The 18,439-nt window shown below is 51.3% G+C and overlaps 5 protein-coding genes across 5 annotated transcripts; 3 read left to right on the top strand and 2 right to left on the bottom strand.

Moving 5' to 3' along the window:
• Window positions 1-14: 14 nt before the first annotated feature.
• On the bottom strand, window positions 15-1,108 carry BO88DRAFT_435209 (ADP-ribosylation factor-like protein 2; the record flags this gene model as incomplete). The annotated part of the gene is made up of 6 exons (XM_025709511.1): window positions 15-348; window positions 446-526; window positions 604-749; window positions 804-820; window positions 876-986; window positions 1,050-1,108. 6 exons carry the CDS (start codon window positions 1,106-1,108, stop codon window positions 217-219), a joined length of 546 nt encoding a protein of 181 aa, XP_025563472.1. The 3' UTR covers window positions 15-216.
• A 686-nt stretch (window positions 1,109-1,794) lies between these two features.
• BO88DRAFT_425349 (GNAT family N-acetyltransferase) lies at window positions 1,795-4,328 on the top strand (the record flags this gene model as incomplete). The annotated part of the gene is made up of 3 exons (XM_025708819.1): window positions 1,795-2,416; window positions 2,540-4,202; window positions 4,274-4,328. 3 exons carry the CDS (start codon window positions 1,795-1,797, stop codon window positions 4,326-4,328), a joined length of 2,340 nt encoding a protein of 779 aa, XP_025563471.1.
• A 594-nt stretch (window positions 4,329-4,922) lies between these two features.
• Window positions 4,923-7,756, top strand: drs1 (putative ATP-dependent RNA helicase DRS1). The gene is made up of 2 exons (XM_025706691.1): window positions 4,923-6,849; window positions 6,923-7,756. The coding sequence occupies exons 1-2, from the start codon at window positions 5,056-5,058 to the stop codon at window positions 7,628-7,630; spliced, it is 2,502 nt and encodes an 833-aa protein (XP_025563470.1). The 5' UTR covers window positions 4,923-5,055; the 3' UTR covers window positions 7,631-7,756.
• A 549-nt stretch (window positions 7,757-8,305) lies between these two features.
• Window positions 8,306-10,810, top strand: BO88DRAFT_404690 (2-isopropylmalate synthase). The gene is made up of 4 exons (XM_025706690.1): window positions 8,306-8,550; window positions 8,683-8,827; window positions 8,911-10,482; window positions 10,552-10,810. Exons 1-4 carry the CDS (start codon window positions 8,543-8,545, stop codon window positions 10,705-10,707), a joined length of 1,881 nt encoding a protein of 626 aa, XP_025563469.1. The 5' UTR covers window positions 8,306-8,542; the 3' UTR covers window positions 10,708-10,810.
• A 525-nt stretch (window positions 10,811-11,335) lies between these two features.
• BO88DRAFT_404688 (putative AMP binding domain protein) lies at window positions 11,336-17,687 on the bottom strand. The gene is made up of 6 exons (XM_025706689.1): window positions 17,605-17,687; window positions 17,495-17,517; window positions 13,607-17,349; window positions 13,338-13,547; window positions 12,679-13,282; window positions 11,336-12,623 (listed from the first exon to the last, which is right to left on the bottom strand). Exons 1-6 carry the CDS (start codon window positions 17,662-17,664, stop codon window positions 11,726-11,728), a joined length of 5,538 nt encoding a protein of 1,845 aa, XP_025563468.1. The 5' UTR covers window positions 17,665-17,687; the 3' UTR covers window positions 11,336-11,725.
• Window positions 17,688-18,439: the final 752 nt, after the last annotated feature.

Raw genomic sequence — 18,439 nt, 5'->3', positions numbered from 1 at the left:
AATATATAATTAGTGCTTTGGAAGAGCTGAGACAATCTCTACTATCACCAGCACCTTCGCCAACGAATCATCAGTTTTCATATCCATTAAATAGTAGAAACATGACTCCTGCCATTACTGTAAGACCATAAGTACGAAAATATATTGAAAAGGGAAACAAATAGCATATCGCGGTCATCAAAAGGTGCCGAGCAAGCCATAGACTTTCCACATCAGTTAGTACAGGAAAAGTCTATCTTTGGCGTCTTGGACAACCCATTCTAGCCCTTCATGCAGATTCTTGCCTGTCATCGCACTGCAGGGTAATATCGTCCATTTATGTGTTTTGATAGAATCCAAGCCAAGCCGCTGTTAACAAGAACATCAGTCAACAATCGCTGGAAGACACGACATGAAGAGCCCAAAGCGATAGAAGAAAAAAAAAGAGCGAAGAGTATGAACTTACTTGTCGAACCTCATTCTCATCCATACATCCCTCGACTTCGCTCTTATTTAAGAAAACCAAGAGACTTGCTCCCATCAAACGCTGCGTGACGGTTAGCCCGTGACTGGCAAAACTCTTCTTGGGCGGGCGCAGCGGTGCCGGCGGGGATAACAACGAACCTCTTCCAAAAGGAGTCCGGCGAGCTCATCTCTACAATCATCCACTCTAAGACGGTCGGTCGCATCAACAACCCAAATTAATGTATCTGTCTTCTCAAAGTAGTTTTTCCAATAAGATCGGAGGGTCTTTTGGCCTCCAACGTCCCCTAATGACAGGTTGTTAGTGGGGGCTGGGCGGTATCAGTGGTCGACATCCTTACATATGTTGAGTCTATATCTGCGTAGAAGTCAGCGAGTAATTCTGGTAGATAATCGAATTGAGATAGTCATACCCCTGAAAATCTATCGTCTTGATGATGAAACCTAATGTCGGACTGACAGTGGTGACATCTTCATTCATGATCTGCTTGACGATGGTGGTCTTCCCGGCATTGTCCAGACCTCTGTGGCCATTTGCTGTTAGTGAATGTATTCGTTAGCTGTAGGTATCACTGGGTGAGACTCACAGCATCAGGATTCGCATCTCCTTATCCTTCAGCCGGGCTTTCCTCAAAATGGACAACATCTTCACTGGACTTTCAATGTTATCGCAGTCTGTAGTTGGGGTAATTGAAGGGGAAAGAAAGATTGGACCAACGACAAGCTCGATATAGATCCCGCTCACGGTCGAATATACTACTACACCTCCTTCACATCACAGTAAGACATCATAGGCCATGTGTCCCATGCACAACCAATAACAACCCTAATGTAGTCCTACATTTTTGCGTAATAGCATTCCCAGTACTGGCTTTTCACCTTCTCACTTTCACAACAATAACAGGAAATGTGAGCAGAGTCATTCGCAGATATCAAATATTTGGAATAGCAATGCATTTCCTTCACATAGACATAACAGGCAACCACTTAATCCCAGCTGTACTAAGATTCACCATGTGCGCACAACGTAAAATTAGGGAGGTATCGATTCGTTAAATAGTGCGCACATCGCATGCGCTCCAGTATGTCTCTGTCCACAGGAGGACAGGAATCTCCTCATCCTTATCCGTGTTGTCACTTAACGACAGAGGCAATTTGAAAGATTAGAAGACAGCATCTCCTGTTTGGTTAGATAGGGTTCTGTGACTCAGTCTTTCCAGAGGCCCCTAGCAGCAATAAGTGCAATCAATGTCAAGTATAATCCTCCTCGCCTAACATGAACAAGCTTGGGAGAGGTGATGTGAGTGATACTAACCTACCTCACTGTTAGAGATGTCACGAGAAAATGATTATGACTATGACAGCCCAGACTTATGGGCGCGAATCAAATTGACACGTGATAGTGTATCAAGTGCTTCGATTTCCAATAAATACCGGTCTCCTGGATACCGGCCTTCGCAACGACGATGTGCCGAGAATAACAGTACCACTTCACCTCTGCGCAATCCGGTGAGTCCGAGTCAGGCTGATAAGATGCAAGCGACTGTTACCAGATCGACAAATAGCACTGCAGTCACCAGTAAAGCACACAAGGCGATCGCCACGGCGATTCCCAAGTGCTTTAAAGCACCTGAGCCAGTTGTGGCCACTAGCCGATCGCCTTTACATGAAAACAAACCCCCCTCATCACCCAGATTCTCTTCCAAAATCACTGTCAAGTTACCTGAGCCACTGAGCAGATTGTGTGACAGTTCTCACGTATTGCCATCCAGATCTACACCATCCCCCTACATCCCAGCACACATAAGACAACATCAATATCGGTATCCCGACCAGCGCATCCTCCCTAGAAACAAAGGAGACCTAGGGACTGAACAGAAGAACCCGAGAAACACTGCACGTCCTTCTCACCCTCCTCTCACCTCACACGCCGCAAAAGCACGTCAGAGGCCAAGTCAGTTAACATTCACTCGAAATACTTCGTCTGACTCGCCACATCGGCTTGCTCTACCTGGTAAGCGATGAATGCCGCTTCCTCAGTCGTGACCATGGAATGTGCTAACTGACACCTGAGAAGCTAATAAGGGGAAAATGTCGTCCAGTGGTGACTCAGACTATGTCGTTCTGCGCAATCCCAGAGCTGAAACATTGCAGCCTCAAGATCAGGATGCTCCAGGACAGACTGGAATAGAGGCCGGTGGCGGTACCCCTCTTGGGGGCAGCATTCACCAGCCAGCGCGGGAACCTTCCGAGGAGAAGCAGCCTACTACCCGTGCTGAGCTGCGAGCAGAGATCAAAAGATTACAAAAGGAGGAACTTGCGAAGATTTATCAAAATCTATACAAGGAGGAGGTCGAAACGGCTGATGCTGAAGTATTAGCTAAATGCCGGGACGGCCCAGGCGTGGACCCAAAGTCGGAGGTCTATAAGGAAATCGAGGGATATCGACGTCTGCGTCCAATGGAAGAAGTCGACTTGAACGTCGCGGCTCTCTCTATAGTCAATGACCTGGATGACAAACCAGAGGATGACCGCCTCGATAACCTCGAGCAGATTCGTAACAGCTTCGTCGACGGCGATCGTCTGGCTCCACTGTGGGATGCATACGAAAGGCAGACTTTCATTTACCCTAACGTCATTAACAACCAAGTGACACTATCTCCTAAGCCGACTGAGGCGCAGACCACCTTGCAAGCGAAGTTTCAGAAACCAGATGCCCATCCGTATGCCTCGCGAGGTAAGCCCCCTACTTTCCCACCCAGCGCATATCAGAAATGGCGAAAGTATGACCACTTGTGTGATTGGTGGTGGGCACCTCCTATGCTTCCGTTTTACGATGTATGGCTTCAGAGATTCCGTTCTTGGCTCGATGAGACAATTCAGGATGCCTACTACGCAGACATTTTTCACAAGGGCTACTTTGATGGTACCGCCCATCCAGATGGTGTTAGAACCTTTATCGTCCCAAATCTACCAAAGGCCACCACAATCCTCAATCCCAACGATGAGCTAGCTCATAGACACAGACACGAGACGGCAGCAGGTCTCAGCTACAACTATGTCATGCACAAAAAAGCCGAAGCAGAGCTAGAGGAGCAGAGACTAGCTTTATCGCGCCGCATGCAACTTGAATGCATGGCCACCTTGCCACCAAATCCCAACACGCCAAGGGCGAACATTTATCTCAGACCGGCACACGTAGGAGACGCCAATCAACTCCTCCACATTTACAACTGGTACGCCCAGAATTCCTTCGTGAGCGTTGACATCGGAAAGTTGGAGCCAGGAGACATCCGGCAGCGCATCCAAGCCGCCAAAGAGGCCCGCCTTCCCTTTATCGTTGCCGTGGAGCGCGGTTCGGGCAACCAGAGAGAGAATATCTTTGGCTACGCTACTGCTAAAGACTACACCGGATCGGAAACCAGTGGAAGATACACCGCTGAGTTGGAGTTATTCGTCATTCCAGAGCAACAGCGCAAAGGCATCGGAAATTGTCTTATGGACAAGCTCTTGCAGGTATGTGATGGAAATCACAGAACCAAGGGCGGTTATGATTTCTACAACCATGGTCTCATTGGGTACAGCCTGGGCGGACGTCGCGAGTTCGCTCGGCTGATATTCACGTTTACATACATTCCCGAGGAACGCCAGTCGAAGAGCTGGGTCCGGGATTGGCTGGCGAAGAATAACTTCGAACTACAAGGACGCTTGTGCGGAGTCCGCGCAAAGAACGAAAGACTGTAAGTGTTTATCCTGCTTCACTAGGATAAGGATGATGATCAGCATTCAAACTGACTGACAACGATTCTAGTCTTGACGTTGCGTACTTTGTTAAGAATAATATCTTCGCTCTTCCATACCGATAGTCAGGTCCGGTCCGTTCCTTACTTTATTTTCTTATGTGATTCTTTTCCTTTGTGACATTCTCAATGCAACAAGGATCCCTGCAGGACCTTGATAATGATCAATCTTACGACCAGTTTATGCGAACAAACCTATGTGTTCGAACACGAAAATACAACAAAAACACAAAAGCATCTGTAATAACACCAAAAAAAAAGGATAAAAAGTGCACAAAAGAGGAAAGCCGACGTACCATAAGCGGCGCCGGACGTCAGTTTACAGTGTATCAAATATCTACGAGCATGCAGATTTGAGCCTTCTTACTTAGTGACTTAATCAAATTGAAATTGAAATCTTGCTACTTGTAACATGTACCCAATGCATAGCTAGTTAGACCTATCTACTACAGTAGTAGTAGATAGAAATCTAAGGGAGTGGATCCCATATCGATAACCGATGCACCAATCACCACCTCCACGACACCAGTAAGCACAACATTCTGCCATCGCAAACGGCCTCCACCGCCTTCGAAATTTGAACTTTTTTCTCCATCTTTATCCCGATACCAACATACATAAAACATACCCATTGAATTGGAACATAAGGGAGGAGTGTGTAACATTTTTCTCCTCTATTTCTTCTCTATTTCTATTTTTACCTTGGATTATTGTCTTCGGTGACATTCACGGAACCACACATCCACAGAAAAAACAAGGGAAGAAATCTCGCATTCCCTGCCACACGCCAACCATGGCCGGAACGAAAAAGCGCGCGAACGCCGACGACGACTTCGTGCTCACATTGTCGGATGACGAGAACGATACGTTAAATCAGTTTGAAGAGGAGGGTGAGGGCGACGATGGTGCGCTAGCCTCTGGGTCGAAAACGAAGAAGCGCAAGAGAGATGATGCTGCGGCGGCGCAGCAGGAGAAGGGGAAGAATAAGAAGGTGAAGAAGCAGGAACAACAGCAGCAGCAAAAACAGCAGAAGAAGCAAGGGAAGAAGGGGAAGAATGTACCTGTTGAGGAGGAGGAAGTGGATGAAGAGGAAGAAGAGGAGGAAGAAGAGAATCAGGGTGAAGATGACGGCGCGCTTAATTCGGATTTTGAGTTTGATGTCGGCGGAGCTGCGACTGAGGTTAGGGATTTCGATGGTTGGGAGATTAATGGTAATGAGGATGGTAAGGGTGGGGATAAGAAGGCTGTCGACATTGATGATATTATCTCGAGGAGGCAGGCGAAGAAGGAGGCTGAGTTGATTCGCAAGCAGAAGAAGAAGCAGAAGGAGGCGGAGGAGTTTAGTGAATTGGAGGATGATGGTGATGATGAGGAGGATGGAGGTATGGAGGTCGACTTTGAGGATGATGAGCTGCTTGCGGAGGATGGGTTCGGTATGGGTGTTGATGGTGAGGCGGAGGAGAGCGACAAGTCCGATGCGGAGGACGAGGAGAAGGAACAAGGGTCTGATGAGGAGGCCGAGGGCAGTGATGACGACGAGGACATGGACGAGGATGATGATGCTGCTTCGGATAACGACTCGGTTGCCACCCCTGTTCAGCACCCTGATGATGTTGCCTCTGACCGGGACTCGGACGACGAGAGTCAGGTCGACGCCGAGGAGGAGGAGAAGCGCAAGGCTTTCTTCGCCCCTGAGGAGGAGAAGACTTCGGAGTCTGCTATGGCAGATGCGAAGCGCTCGTTCCAGGAATTCAACCTCTCTCGTCCCATTCTTCGTGGTCTCGCCGGCGTCAACTTCTCGAACCCTACACCCATCCAGCGCAAGACGATCCCTGTGGCTCTCCTGGGTAAGGATATTGTCGGTAGTGCCGTTACTGGTTCCGGAAAGACTGCCGCCTTCGTTGTCCCTATTCTCGAACGTCTGCTGTTCCGCCCACGCAAGGTCCCGACGAGTCGCGTTGCCATCCTGATGCCCACCCGTGAATTGGCGGTGCAGTGCTACAATGTCGCTACGAAGCTGGCGACGTACACGGACATCACCTTCTGTCAGCTGGTCGGTGGTTTCAGTCTTCGCGAGCAGGAGAACATCCTGAAGAAGCGTCCCGACGTGATCATCGCCACCCCCGGTCGTTTCATTGATCACATGCGCAACTCGGCCAGTTTCACTGTTGATACTCTGGAAATTCTGGTTCTGGATGAAGCCGATCGCATGCTCGAGGACGGTTTCGCCGACGAGTTGAACGAGATTCTCACTACCATCCCCAAGTCGCGCCAGACCATGCTTTTCTCTGCTACGATGACGGACACCGTCGACAAGCTTATCCGCGTCGGTCTCAACCGCCCTGTGCGCCTGATGGTCGACGCCAAGAAGAACACCGCCGTGACACTGGTGCAGGAGTTCGTGCGTCTGCGTCCTGGACGTGAGGACAAGCGACTGGGCTACCTTCTTTACCTCTGCAAGGAGATCTACACTGGTCGGGTGATTGTCTTCTTCCGACAGAAGAAGGAGGCGCACCGGGTGCGGATTATCTTCGGACTGCTGGGCTTGAAGGCTGCCGAACTCCACGGTAGCATGAGCCAAGAACAGGTATGTTGCTTTACTTCGGTCTCTATCCCCTGATATGATCGATGATACTAACTTGGGTGTTTTCCTACTACAGCGTATTAAGAGTGTCGAGAACTTCCGTGAGGGCAAGGCGGCGTTCCTCCTGGCTACCGATCTGGCATCTCGTGGTCTGGATATCAAGGGTGTGGAGACAGTCATCAACTACGAGGCGCCGCAGAGCCACGAGATCTACCTGCATCGTGTTGGTCGTACAGCGCGTGCGGGCCGCTCCGGTCGGGCATGCACCATTGCCGCCGAGCCTGACCGTAAGGTGGTCAAGGCGGCGGTGAAGGCGGGCAAGTCGCAAGGAGCCAAGATCGCCAGTCGGGTGATTGAACCGGCGGTGGCGGATTCCTGGGCGGCCAAGGCGGAGGAGTTGGCGGAGGAGGTGGAGGAGGTGTTGTCGGAGGAGAAGCTCGAGAAGCAGCTGGCGCAGGCGGAGATGCAAGTGACCAAGGGAGAAAACTTGATCAAGCACGAGGCGGAGATCAAGTCGCGGCCGAAGCGTACGTGGTTCGAGACGGAGCGCGACAAGAAGGCGGCGCGGAAGCTGGGCGCGGCGGAGCTCAACGGGCCCGATGCCGGCCTGTCCAAGAAGGAGAAGCAGAAGCTCAGTAACAAGGACAAGAAGCGTCTGGACGACTCCCGCCAGCGCCAGGAAGCTGGTTCTGGCTGGAAGAAGGGTCGGGCCACACGGGAGAGCATGAAGAATGGGCAATTGCCTAAGGCTAAGAAGGACAACAAGAAGAAGGGCAAGAAATGAGGCGGACGGTGACGGGTCTGGACTCAAGGGTCCTAAAATAAAATTACTATTCGCATTAGCATATTGTGGATATACTGTATAGATATTTTCCAAATTTTCTGCTTAGACTATTTACGATCTTCTACATAGTATATTTTCCTTTTCCCCCTATTTCCTATTTCCTATTTAGTATGAATCTATTCCTCCTGGTTATTGGGATTTGGGACACATGGAGTCATAGTAGCGGCTGTCGACGGCTATTAACGGAGACAGCGGGGTGCCTGAAGGGCGGCGAGGGACTCCGGTGTCGGCGAGCCGAGCATCAAGAGAGGAGCGGAGAAGCCGATTGCCCTTGCATTTCATCCAACCAGCCAGCCGAGTTGATCATGGGTGGAGTGGGATTTCGTACCAAATTGCTAATTCTCGGCCGGTGATTGATTCGGGAAAAAAAAGGTAGACCCATTGAGTTGCCAGGGGAGGGTGCAATAATTCTTAGTATAGTTTACTTTGTTGTATGTAACATGATGGGAGAGAAGTTGAATGAAGAGAGGGGACACTGGGCTGGTACCAAATCAGAAGGCGATCCGCCATCCGCTGTCGGCGCAAATTTCGAGGGCCAAAGGCGGCGAGCGTCATTCCATTTTGACTCATGGCGGCCACTCGCCCGTCGCCTTTAAATCCTACCCATTCTTCCTCTGCGTCACCGTTTTGTCTGGCTCCCCCCCGTTCCTGATTTCTTTTTAAGCTTCTCAACTTTTTCCTTCCTCATTGCAAGAATCACTCGTCTTGTCCTCTCTTCCTACGTGAGGTGATTCACACTACTAATATATCTACAACCTCTTCATCACCTCCTCCTCCTCCCCATATCTTCCACCCGCATTTCCTCTCCTCTCATTTCCCCGCTGCGGATCCTCCCGCTTCTCCTCCATCACCATGCCTATGTATGTGTCTCCCACTATTGCTGCATTTCCTCAATTGTGGTGGTGTCTGCGATAAACAGATGGTTTAATTGCGGTTGTCATTGCACGTCAATTGCTTCTCATCCATTGACTGACTCCTTCTTGTCTCTTCAGGCTCAAGGACCCCTCCCAGAAATACAAGCGCTTTCAGCCCCTCCATCTTCCCGACCGCCAATGGCCCAACAAGACCATCGACAACCCGCCCCGGTGGCTGGCCACCGATTTGCGTGATGGCAACCAGAGTCTGCCCGATCCTATGGTAAGTTTTTTACAGTGCTCAAAGGGGAAAGAAACACAAATAGCATAACCCGGCTGACCACTTCTTTCTTGTGAAACACACAGGATGGGCAACAAAAACTCCGCTTCTTCAAGATGCTCGTCGACATTGGCTACAAGGAAATCGAAGTCTCTTTTCCCTCTGCCTCCCAAACCGACTTCGACTTCACCCGTAGCCTGGTCGAGACCCCCGGTCTGTGCCCCGATGATGTCTGGCTTCAGGTCCTCTCCCCCTGCAGAGAAGATCTGATCCGTCGTACGGTCGATTCCCTGAAGGGTGCCAAGAAGGCTATTTTGCACATCTACCTGGCTACCAGCCCCTGCTTCCGTCGCATCGTTTTCAACATGGACAAGCAGAAGAGTTTGGAAATGGCCGTGCGCTGCACCAAGTATGCTCGCTCAATCACCAAGGATGACCCGTCGACTGCTGGAACCGAATGGCACTTTGAGTTCTCCCCCGAGACCTTCTCCGACACTGAGCCCGAGTTTGCTGCTCAAGTCTGTGAAGCCGTCAAGGCGGCGTGGGAGCCCACGGAGAAGGACCCCATCATCTTCAACTTGCCGGCCACGGTAGAGATGTCCACCCCCAACGTCTTCGCCGATCAGGTCGAGTACTTCTGCCGCAATGTCTCCGAGCGCGAGAAGTACGTCGTGTCCATCCACCCCCACAATGACCGTGGCTGCGCCATTGCCGCTGCCGAACTCGCCCAGATGGCCGGTGCCCAGCGTGTCGAAGGAACCCTGTTCGGAAACGGTGAGCGGACGGGTAACGTGGACCTGGTCACTTTGGCTCTGAACTTGTATACCCAGGGTATCTCCCCCAAGGTGGATTTCTCCGATATCAATGCAGTCATCAAGGTGGTCGAGGAAAGCAACAAGATCCCCGTCAACGAGAGATGGCCCTATGGTGGCCAGCTGGTCGTCTGCGCCTTCAGTGGCAGTCACCAGGATGCCATCAAGAAGGGATTCAAGCTGCGCGAGACCGCCGGCCCCGAATCCAAGTGGGAAATCCCCTACCTTCCCTTGGACCCCGAGGACATTGGCCGGAACTACGAGGCCGTCATCCGTGTCAACTCCCAGAGTGGCAAGGGTGGTGCCGCCTGGGTTATCTTGCGCAGTCTGGAGCTGGATCTCCCGCGCGCCCTGCAGGTCGAGTTCAGCAAGATCGTGCAGCGCAGAACCGAAGAAGTCAGCCGCGAGTTGCGTCCCTCCGAAGTCGTCGAGCTCTTCCAGGAGGCCTACCACCTCAAGTCCAACCCTCGCTTCAACCTGGTCGACTACAACATCACCACGGATCGTTCGCAGTCGCCTGCGCCTACCGAGCCCGGCAAAGCCCTCAACACCAAGAACCTCAAGCGTCGCTTCACCGGTGTCATCGAAATCGACGGCATCCAGCACGCCATCACCGGTGTCGGTCCCGGTGCCATCTCCTCCCTGGCCCACGCCCTGGCCACTCTGGGCATCGATCTCGACGTCGTCGACTACAAGGAGCACTCCATCGGTCTGGGTCGTGATGTCAAGGCTGCGACATACATCCAGTGCACTGCGGCAGGCAGCAAGGAACAAGTCTGGGGTGTTGGTATCCACCAGGATGTGGTCCAGGCCAGTTTGATTGCCCTGCTCAGCGCCGCCAGCTCCGTATGTTGTCCCCCATCCTCTCGTTTCATCTCTCATGATTCACATTCACTAACATTACTCTCTAAATAGTTCCTTACCAGCCGCTCCGGCTCCCCCGCTCCCTTCCGCCCCATCCGCTCCAACACCCTCACCGACGACGACCTTCAAGCTCTGGAAATGCTGAACGGCCCCAACAAGCCCAAGGTTGACATCGAAGCTCTGACCCAGCAGGCCGAGAGCCAGTAAATCGTTCATCCCACATTAGCTAGCATTTACCGGTTTCGCCTATCGTCGTCGTCTTCTTCTTCTACTTGCATTATATCTCGGGTCCCTTTTTTTTTTTGGATTTTATTTTCTTCCAATATGTTTCTTCTCGGGGTTATTGGGAAGAGAAAAGTACGAAAATTGTGTTTTGTCAAGGAAAGACGTATATACGAAGATGGGGTGGAAATAAAGTGAAGGAGGAAAAAAGAAGGAAAGAAAGAAAGGAAGAATTCTGCTTCGATTTGTACAGATTTAGGAATGACGTGATATGAATCTATTATTTAATTTTAAATTGCTTATGGTGGCATACATAGTAATACTTCCGTCTCTTCCCTTGTCGCATTTGCTTCTCGTACAATATTGGACCTTTAGTGGTAGTAGTGAAAGAGTTCAGTCATCACAGAGAAACAGTAGGGGACTACTGTCTAGTATCAATAAATCATAAAATACTATCATACTTCTTCTGGACAGGAAGACGGCATGAATATATCTATATAGGATGATATTGTAAGAAGAGCTAAGCTACTACTGCAAGCATGCCTATATGATAATTGTAAAATGCGAATGGGGATGCGGGGGGTATGTATGTACAAAAAAAAAAAAAAAAAAACCACAAACACATTTTGCATATCAGTCATCATAGATGGGAGGGAGAGGGGGAGATAGGGACGACATATAGGCAGGTATATAGATAGCCATTTTCTACCTCTTATAGAAAAAGGGAATAAAATGCATGGGTTGCAGAACAAGACAAAAAGGTAGAGACTGTGTATGAAGGGGGAGACTTTGAGAAAAGGGAGGTCATGCAAACGTGTAGCCGTGATTTTCTTTTTATCGGGGCTATGCAAAAAGGAGACAAGCAGATAATAGGGAAATGGAGAAGATGATCAAAGAAAATGGAATGCTAATCTTACTTCACCCTTGCTTATTAGGCACCAGGGAGCTTTTAGGTGGTGTGTGCTTTTGTTGATGCTGCTGCTGCTCATCAAGTATGTATGTACTAAATTTGGTTGCGGTGGAGGCCGTGGGCATCATCGTATCCCAGATTGGCCTGGTACATGAGAGCTTCTTGGGGCCAGTCGCCGGTACTTCCCTCCATTGGATCTGCGAGGGGTGTGCGGTTGTAAGAGTCGGTCCGAACAGGATAGCTTCCGTTGCTTGGGGCGCGTTGCGGCGCATCGTGAGCTGGGACATTGGTTCGGTAGGGGAGGCTCTCGGGCATAGGACCGTGGCCAGCAGGCTCGGTCAGTGATCCTGCTGTGGCCGAGTTGGCAAAGTCACCAAAGTCGAAGCCAAAGTCGGGGTTGCTGATGGTGGTGGGAAGTTCTTTCCGTGGCACAGCGGGAGACCCGTTCGTTGAGGCGCTGGTCGGCCGGGCTGGCTCTGCGATGTGCGGGACGGAAGGCATACCACCTTCGGGCAGGGTGCCGGTAGGACTGTGGATGCTTGGCTCAGGGATAGGGGGATAAGATCCCATTGTCGCTTCGGAATGTTCGACCAGGACTGGAGCCGGGGAGCGAGGCATGAGATCAGGATCCGGTACGACGGTGGATCGCCGAGTGCTGTTGCCCATGGTACTTCCAGGTTTCGAGCTGCGGCTGACACGGTGCTGAGGAGCTTCAGCAAATGGGTGCTCGGGGCCCTCTCCGTCACGGATGCTAAACTGAGCAATGGTCCGCAGCTTCCGAGTAACCCATGACGCCAACACCTTCCCACGTTGTTTCTCACCGAGACGGGACCGAGGGAAGTCTCCGTGTGAAACAAATGCCACGATATCAGCGATGACCTGGTGCTCGTTGAGGATGGCGTCGACAATCACAGGGACCAAAGACGCTAGATAAGCCTTTCTCGTAACCTCGACAACGACCACGATCAAGCCTCCAGCTTGGAAGACAGCACTAAATAGACATATTAGTAACAGGCATTTGAGAGTCGAGTAAGGCCAAAACTTACCACCCCCCAGATACAATATTGCGGTGGCATCGCTCCACAGAGTATTCGATGTCCATCGGGAAATGATTCAGACCATTAACTTCGAAGGTTTCACCAATTCCTCCAAGAACAAACAGCACTTGCATTTCGACAGGCTGGCCACCTGGGCCAATGGGTCTCGTAACTGTGTGAAGGAAGCCAAGATCACCAGTACGCACGTAGGCGACATTAGGATCGCCATCCATAACCCGACCATTGAAACGCTCCATATCGAAATCCTGTTTGGAACCATAGAATGACTTGGCGCAAGCGTCCGACTGGATCCAAATTTCTCCATACTCGCCGACGTGGGACAGAGTACATGTCTCTGGGTTCACGATAGCTATTTGCGTATTTACCGGGACCATACCCGAGTCCTGAATGACAAGAGCAGTGGGATCGGTGTCTGGATCCACAGGGCAGATCAGTCCACGGCGCAAAGCCCTAATGTCGAGCCATAGCTCAACAGGCTCGATGCACATGTAGGATCTGGTGACGACCATGGGGTTGAGGACGTGGGAATACACGATGTTGATGGCAGTACGGTCCAAGCTGGCAGAAGCAAAGTGGAGGCGCACTTTCTGGTCTGCAATCACGTTAGCGCTACAGCGTCTGACTAGGGATGTAAATTGGAAACGCACAAATATCGACTCTTGGACGGCCCTCGGCTGAGATCATCAAATTCTTCAGCTCTTGCATCTGGAAGCCCTTGCCAGCCATGGCACTCATTGCATAGTCCAGCATTTGACTAGTAGCGTACGTGTCTTTGATCTTATAGCGTGAAAGGGTAACGAAGAGCGTCATGGGGTTCTGCGCAAAGTCGACAGGCGATACAAGGTAGGTTGGCGCTCCTAAAGCCAACGTTAGCTCTGCAAACATCGTAATCCACAGCATAGTTCCTTCTACTTACCAACATAGATACCCATTAGACAGGTATGAAGGAACCCCAGGCCCAAAGTACTCCGTACGCTACCAAGCACCGGCCTCGAGCTAGTCATCTGGCAGGTCTCTTTCTGCACCTTGCACATGCCCATAATCGTATCGTGACCGATATGAACAGAGATTCTCCTCTGGTCCGGCGTCCAATAGGTCCAGACCATGGCTGCCTGATTCGCACTCAGCCAGGTGCTCTTGACCGTAAAACCAAGGTCCCGGCAGCCATGCGACTGCTTGGTAGGCTTTGTGGTGTTGTATATAGCTGGGACACCGATTCGGAGTACTTGCGCAGACTGCTTGATGTGCTGCGAGACGAGCTTCTGTCTTAGCACATGGTCAACATCACTGTTGACAATGATGGCCTTGACATGGAAATCATTAATGACGTGAAGGAAAGCCGGAGCATCTTCGGAGAGACGGTTCTGATCAATGGGGGCGAGGGGGATGGCAACGACACCCAAGCAGAAGCACGCATGTACAGCGTAAACGTATTCTTCCGAATGAGTGTACATCAAAACCAAGTGATCTCCGGGTCGGACCTTAACCTTGTTCTTCAGATACATTGCTACGGCAGCAACCTTCAGGTCAAATTTCTTCCAAGTGATGCCCTTGCCTTCCTTTCCACGACCGTCGATGGAACAATAAGCTAATTCTTCAGCTTGTCGAGAGACACGCCATTGAAGAAGGTCCACAATGGTGTTAAAGTTGTTGAGTGGCGTGGATGTGCGATCATCCATGACTACGTCACGGTAGTCAACGCCCGAATATTGCTTGTCCTGCAAGGCGAGCAGTTCTTGCCTTGACATCAAGGCCAGCGGAGACCATATACCACCGACTGGGTCAACCCCAACTGGCAAGTTGAGGACGGATCGTTCAACACCGAACTTGACATGCACGCACGGCAGAGTTCCAGAATCAAACTCCTTGCGGCACAGCATGTTACCGATCTCCTGTCTCCCATTCTTCGTAACGCGAGGAAGGGTGTTAGGAGCTGTGAGCAGCACGCAATAAACCCGCAGGTGATGCTCCTGATAGAGCACTTCCATGCATCTCTCGGCAAGAGACTCAAGAAGAACAGAGTCCAGTTGCCGTGGAGGACCACCTGATGTCGTTGGTGCAGTTGATGCCGCGTATGACTCTAATACAACAATGGGAAGATGTTCTTCGTTGACAAAGACATCGAAAGCGGTGCAGTCATGGATTTTGGGAATGTTCTTCAAAATACTGACGATCATGTGTTGGACAAAGAAATAACGATGTTCGACGATTTCCTGCCCGTGTTCTACCCACTCGACCTTCTGACGCAACCGGTCCTCATAGAGACCTAGCACGAAAATCTTGCCCTCAATGACACAGCCAAGCAGGCCTGTGCGAAGGAATTCTGGCTCAACCAGGATTGGGGTTGGATTCCCTTCTTCGAACTTATAAGGACGTGCATGGAAGATGGCTTCTGTGTGTTTCGGCAATGCCCAAAAGCCACCGGATAGAGATGGGGAGTCCACCCAGATCTCGCCGATGACGTTCGAAGTGCACAGCAGGTTGGTCTCAGGGTCGACGACAGCCAGTGTGGCATCAGGAATGGGATAGCCGAAGGAGCCAACACGCACGGCGTTGGGCATGGTCCCGGCAAATTTCCTAGCCTCTTCACCCATTGCCAAGACCACAATTTCGTTGCTCTTGAGAGCCTCTTTGTCCAGAAGGACCTCACCAAGCTCAGTCTTTCCTTGCTCTTGCGGGGCTGGCGTAGGAGCACCTCCTCCACCCAGTAAGCTACTGCCAAAACCACTGTTGTTATCAGCCTTTCCAGACCTTTTCTCCTCTTTCTTGCTATCTTCGCGCTCAGCTGGGTCCATCTCATGCGTCAAGGGACAGCCCATGCGCTCTTCGCCACCAAGCCAGTCTCGCATACTGATAACCATGCCGCCGTGCTCGGGAAGACACAGCATGGGTGCAACGATTTCTCTGGCCCTCGGGTTTCTCATGGGTCTCAACCACCGATCTGCAAGTATTTCATGGAACTCGGGGTCGACGGTGAGTGTATCTATAAGGCAGAGCTTCACGGTTCCGAAATTTGGCTCTGAGTTTTTCTTGTAATGCCGTGTCGCCATCGGATCTTGCTGGTAATTGTAAGCGGCAATCTTCAACCCCGGATAGTCTGCAGCCATGATGGTTGCCCTATATTTCGTGATAAGGTGGGCGTAGAGACCCGGCGTCTCGACTGCACGGTCCTCTAGCCAAACAGTCGTATGACCACCATATACGGTCATCAAGACGCCGATAATCATACCAATGCCTTGTCGAGGGTCGAGGTAGCTGATGATCGTTTCACCACGCGGCCTAGCCATACCCGAGGACATAGGTACAGTTGAAACAATTGCGCTGAGGCAAGCCATTTGATGCATGATTGTCCGGTGGCTCATGACGACACCGCGGAGGTCGCCGGTTGGAGCCCTGGCGAATTCAATATACGCCAGATCTGGAACCACAAGGGGTGGGGTATCGTCCTTCTTCTTTGGGTGATAGCTGCCGAATTCATTCGTCTTCCACCATTCTACACCCCGTGGCCAATTTAGCTTCTGGGCCGTGATGTCTCTCTGGAAACTCTTTAGGTTGTTCTCTGTCGTTAATGCCAGATGTGCTTGGGTCGAGGTAAGAACCAGATTGAGACTCTGGTAGTCCTCAAGACTGTTGATGGGGACAGCAACGACGCCGGCAATGAAACAGCCCATCAGTGCGACAGCAAATTCGATAACCTCGGAATCCCGGTAAATCAACGCCACGCGATCACCACGATAGAGGTTGCTTTTATCACGAATAACCTGTGCCACCTTTTCAGCGCGACTGGCTAGTTTTTCCCATGTGATGGAAGCAATTTCTTTGCCCTTTTGGTCCAATACCCAATATGCGGGCTGCTTTCCATGTATCCGCGCTCGATGCCGAAGAACGGCGGGAATGTTGTCGAAGTTCGACATTGGCGTATTCTTATCATGGGGATCCTGTACGGCAAATGGAATGTCGCGAGGCTCCAGTGGTTGAAGGTGAGCAAGTGCCGGTCCATGAGCGAGTTCAGAAGCGGGGATCAACGGCGGTGCCATATTCGCCGTAGGGGAGAACGTTTCCGACTGAGAGTAGCGGTGAAAGCCACCACCGTAGCTATCTCTATAATCATCTTGCTGTTGGCCGGCAAAATCAGAGAAGAACCCCTGCTGGGAGTCGAGCATTGTCGACTGTCGCGTGACTCCACCTGGCGGCATATCATAGGCTCCGATAGGCTCCTCGTAGGCATCGTGGTGATAGCCGGGGTTAAATGCATAGTTTTGGCTCAGAAGTGTGGCTGTACGTGAGCTCTCTTGCATGGGAGGCGCAGGTTTGTTCTTCGGCAGAAAAAGTGAATCGTAGGAGGCTGCCGAGGGGGCTCTATCAGCGGGCAGCAGCATGCTCTCTCTATCATATGAACCCTGTGTATCCCCGCTAACCCTGCGCTCATACCCGAAGCTTCCGTTGTTGTAACTATCACGCCCATTGGCAAAGGACTGCGACGAGTCGCCCAGGGTTGTGGACTCCGCCGTTGGGGGTCGGACGTTGAGGATGGCTTGTGGAGGATGGGTCGAGCTTGTAAGCGATGAAGTTCCATCCCTTGACGTTGGTGTGCCAAAATCCAGCTTCATATTAGGGCCAAAGAACTGCGACAGGAGAACGGTGCGCCGTTTCTGGTATCTTGAAACTAAGTCAGTCCCAACCGTCTATCGGTATATATATTCAGCCGCCCGCACGGGCGATCAGGTAAACCATTTGCTAGGGCTAAAATTTCACGCTCAAATCCATGGCTTGTCCGAATACACATAAAGACGAGTTTGCTTACCCCTTCTCCGTAATATCACCTTCCTGATAAGCAGTGAAAGGTTAGCGGATCTGTGCACAAAACCGCGAATCTGCGGGTAAAACTATAGGTTGCCAGGATCTGTTCCATACCTCCAATTCCTTATCAAGGTCGCGCAGAGCGGCGTGAAGCTCGGGATTATCGTCCGCCATGGTTGCAGAAGCGTTGAGGGTAGATAAATCGAGGGGCTTTCATTCGAAGGCTCGGGGATGCTGAACAGCCAGGGTAAACGGTACCCTCATTGCAGGGTCCCTTAGGAGGGGTGGAAAGAGGGAGGGGTCAGAAAGAGGCTGAGGGGAACGAGAGACTTCGGAGAGTCGAACAGCCCCTTGCGATGTCCCAGTAGATGGATGGGGAATCCGGGAGTTTGTCTTGTCGCTTCTCCGCGCCTGATGAGCCACAACGTCACCTGCCGCGGCGGCTAGGGCCGGTGAGGCGGGCCGGGCACGCAGAATGTGCAGCCAATCACATGCCCATATGGACGTGCACCGCCACGCGTCAGGAGGAGAAAGAGCAAACAATCTCGGCTTCCGGAGAGCACGAGGATCGTCCGCTTCACACCACGAACAGGTGGATGTCGACGGTCTGCACCCTCCTTTTGGTACTCGGACCTGAAATGACAGGGTTACACCTCATTCCCACATATCTCATCCATCCAATCTGACTCGGGAATATGTCTCGCTACGCCCCTGTGTGTTACTTGATTATCCCGTTTGTGCCTGATATCTTACGCCCTCGGTAGCACAAGCCAGTGTGCCTATTTTTATTCGATATCCTCCGCAAGCCCACTAATAACGCTCCAGCTGTCGCCGCTTTAGCGGCAAACCAAAATTTGGTGCAACAGCGGTTGTGGACATCGTGCTAAAAGCACTTAGCTTCTTCAGTTGAAAACTAAATTATGACGGTGCCATAAAGACACCTGGGTAG

This window comes from Aspergillus vadensis (genome assembly GCF_003184925.1).
Source record: "Aspergillus vadensis CBS 113365 unplaced genomic scaffold BO88scaffold_10, whole genome shotgun sequence".
Classification (NCBI taxonomy): Eukaryota; Fungi; Ascomycota; class Eurotiomycetes; order Eurotiales; family Aspergillaceae; genus Aspergillus; species Aspergillus vadensis.
Note: the sequence above shows the minus strand (reverse complement) of the source record. Positions and strands in the feature narration are given on the sequence as shown.

Coding starts and splice junctions, on each gene's coding strand:
- drs1 (XM_025706691.1), top strand. CDS start 5,056: ATGGCCGGAACGAAAAAGCGCGCGAACGCCGACGACGACTTCGTGCTC. Junction 6,850..6,922: donor GTAGCATGAGCCAAGAACAG/GTATGTTGCTTT, acceptor TTCCTACTACAG/CGTATTAAGAGTGTCGAGAA.
- BO88DRAFT_404690 (XM_025706690.1), top strand. Junction 8,828..8,910: donor AGAGTCTGCCCGATCCTATG/GTAAGTTTTTTA, acceptor TGAAACACACAG/GATGGGCAACAAAAACTCCG. Junction 10,483..10,551: donor TGCTCAGCGCCGCCAGCTCC/GTATGTTGTCCC, acceptor CTCTCTAAATAG/TTCCTTACCAGCCGCTCCGG.
- BO88DRAFT_404688 (XM_025706689.1), bottom strand. CDS start 17,664: ATGGCGGACGATAATCCCGAGCTTCACGCCGCTCTGCGCGACCTTGAT. Junction 17,518..17,604: donor ACCTTGATAAGGAATTGGAG/GTATGGAACAGA, acceptor ACTGCTTATCAG/GAAGGTGATATTACGGAGAA. Junction 13,548..13,606: donor TCTAATGGGTATCTATGTTG/GTAAGTAGAAGG, acceptor CGTTGGCTTTAG/GAGCGCCAACCTACCTTGTA.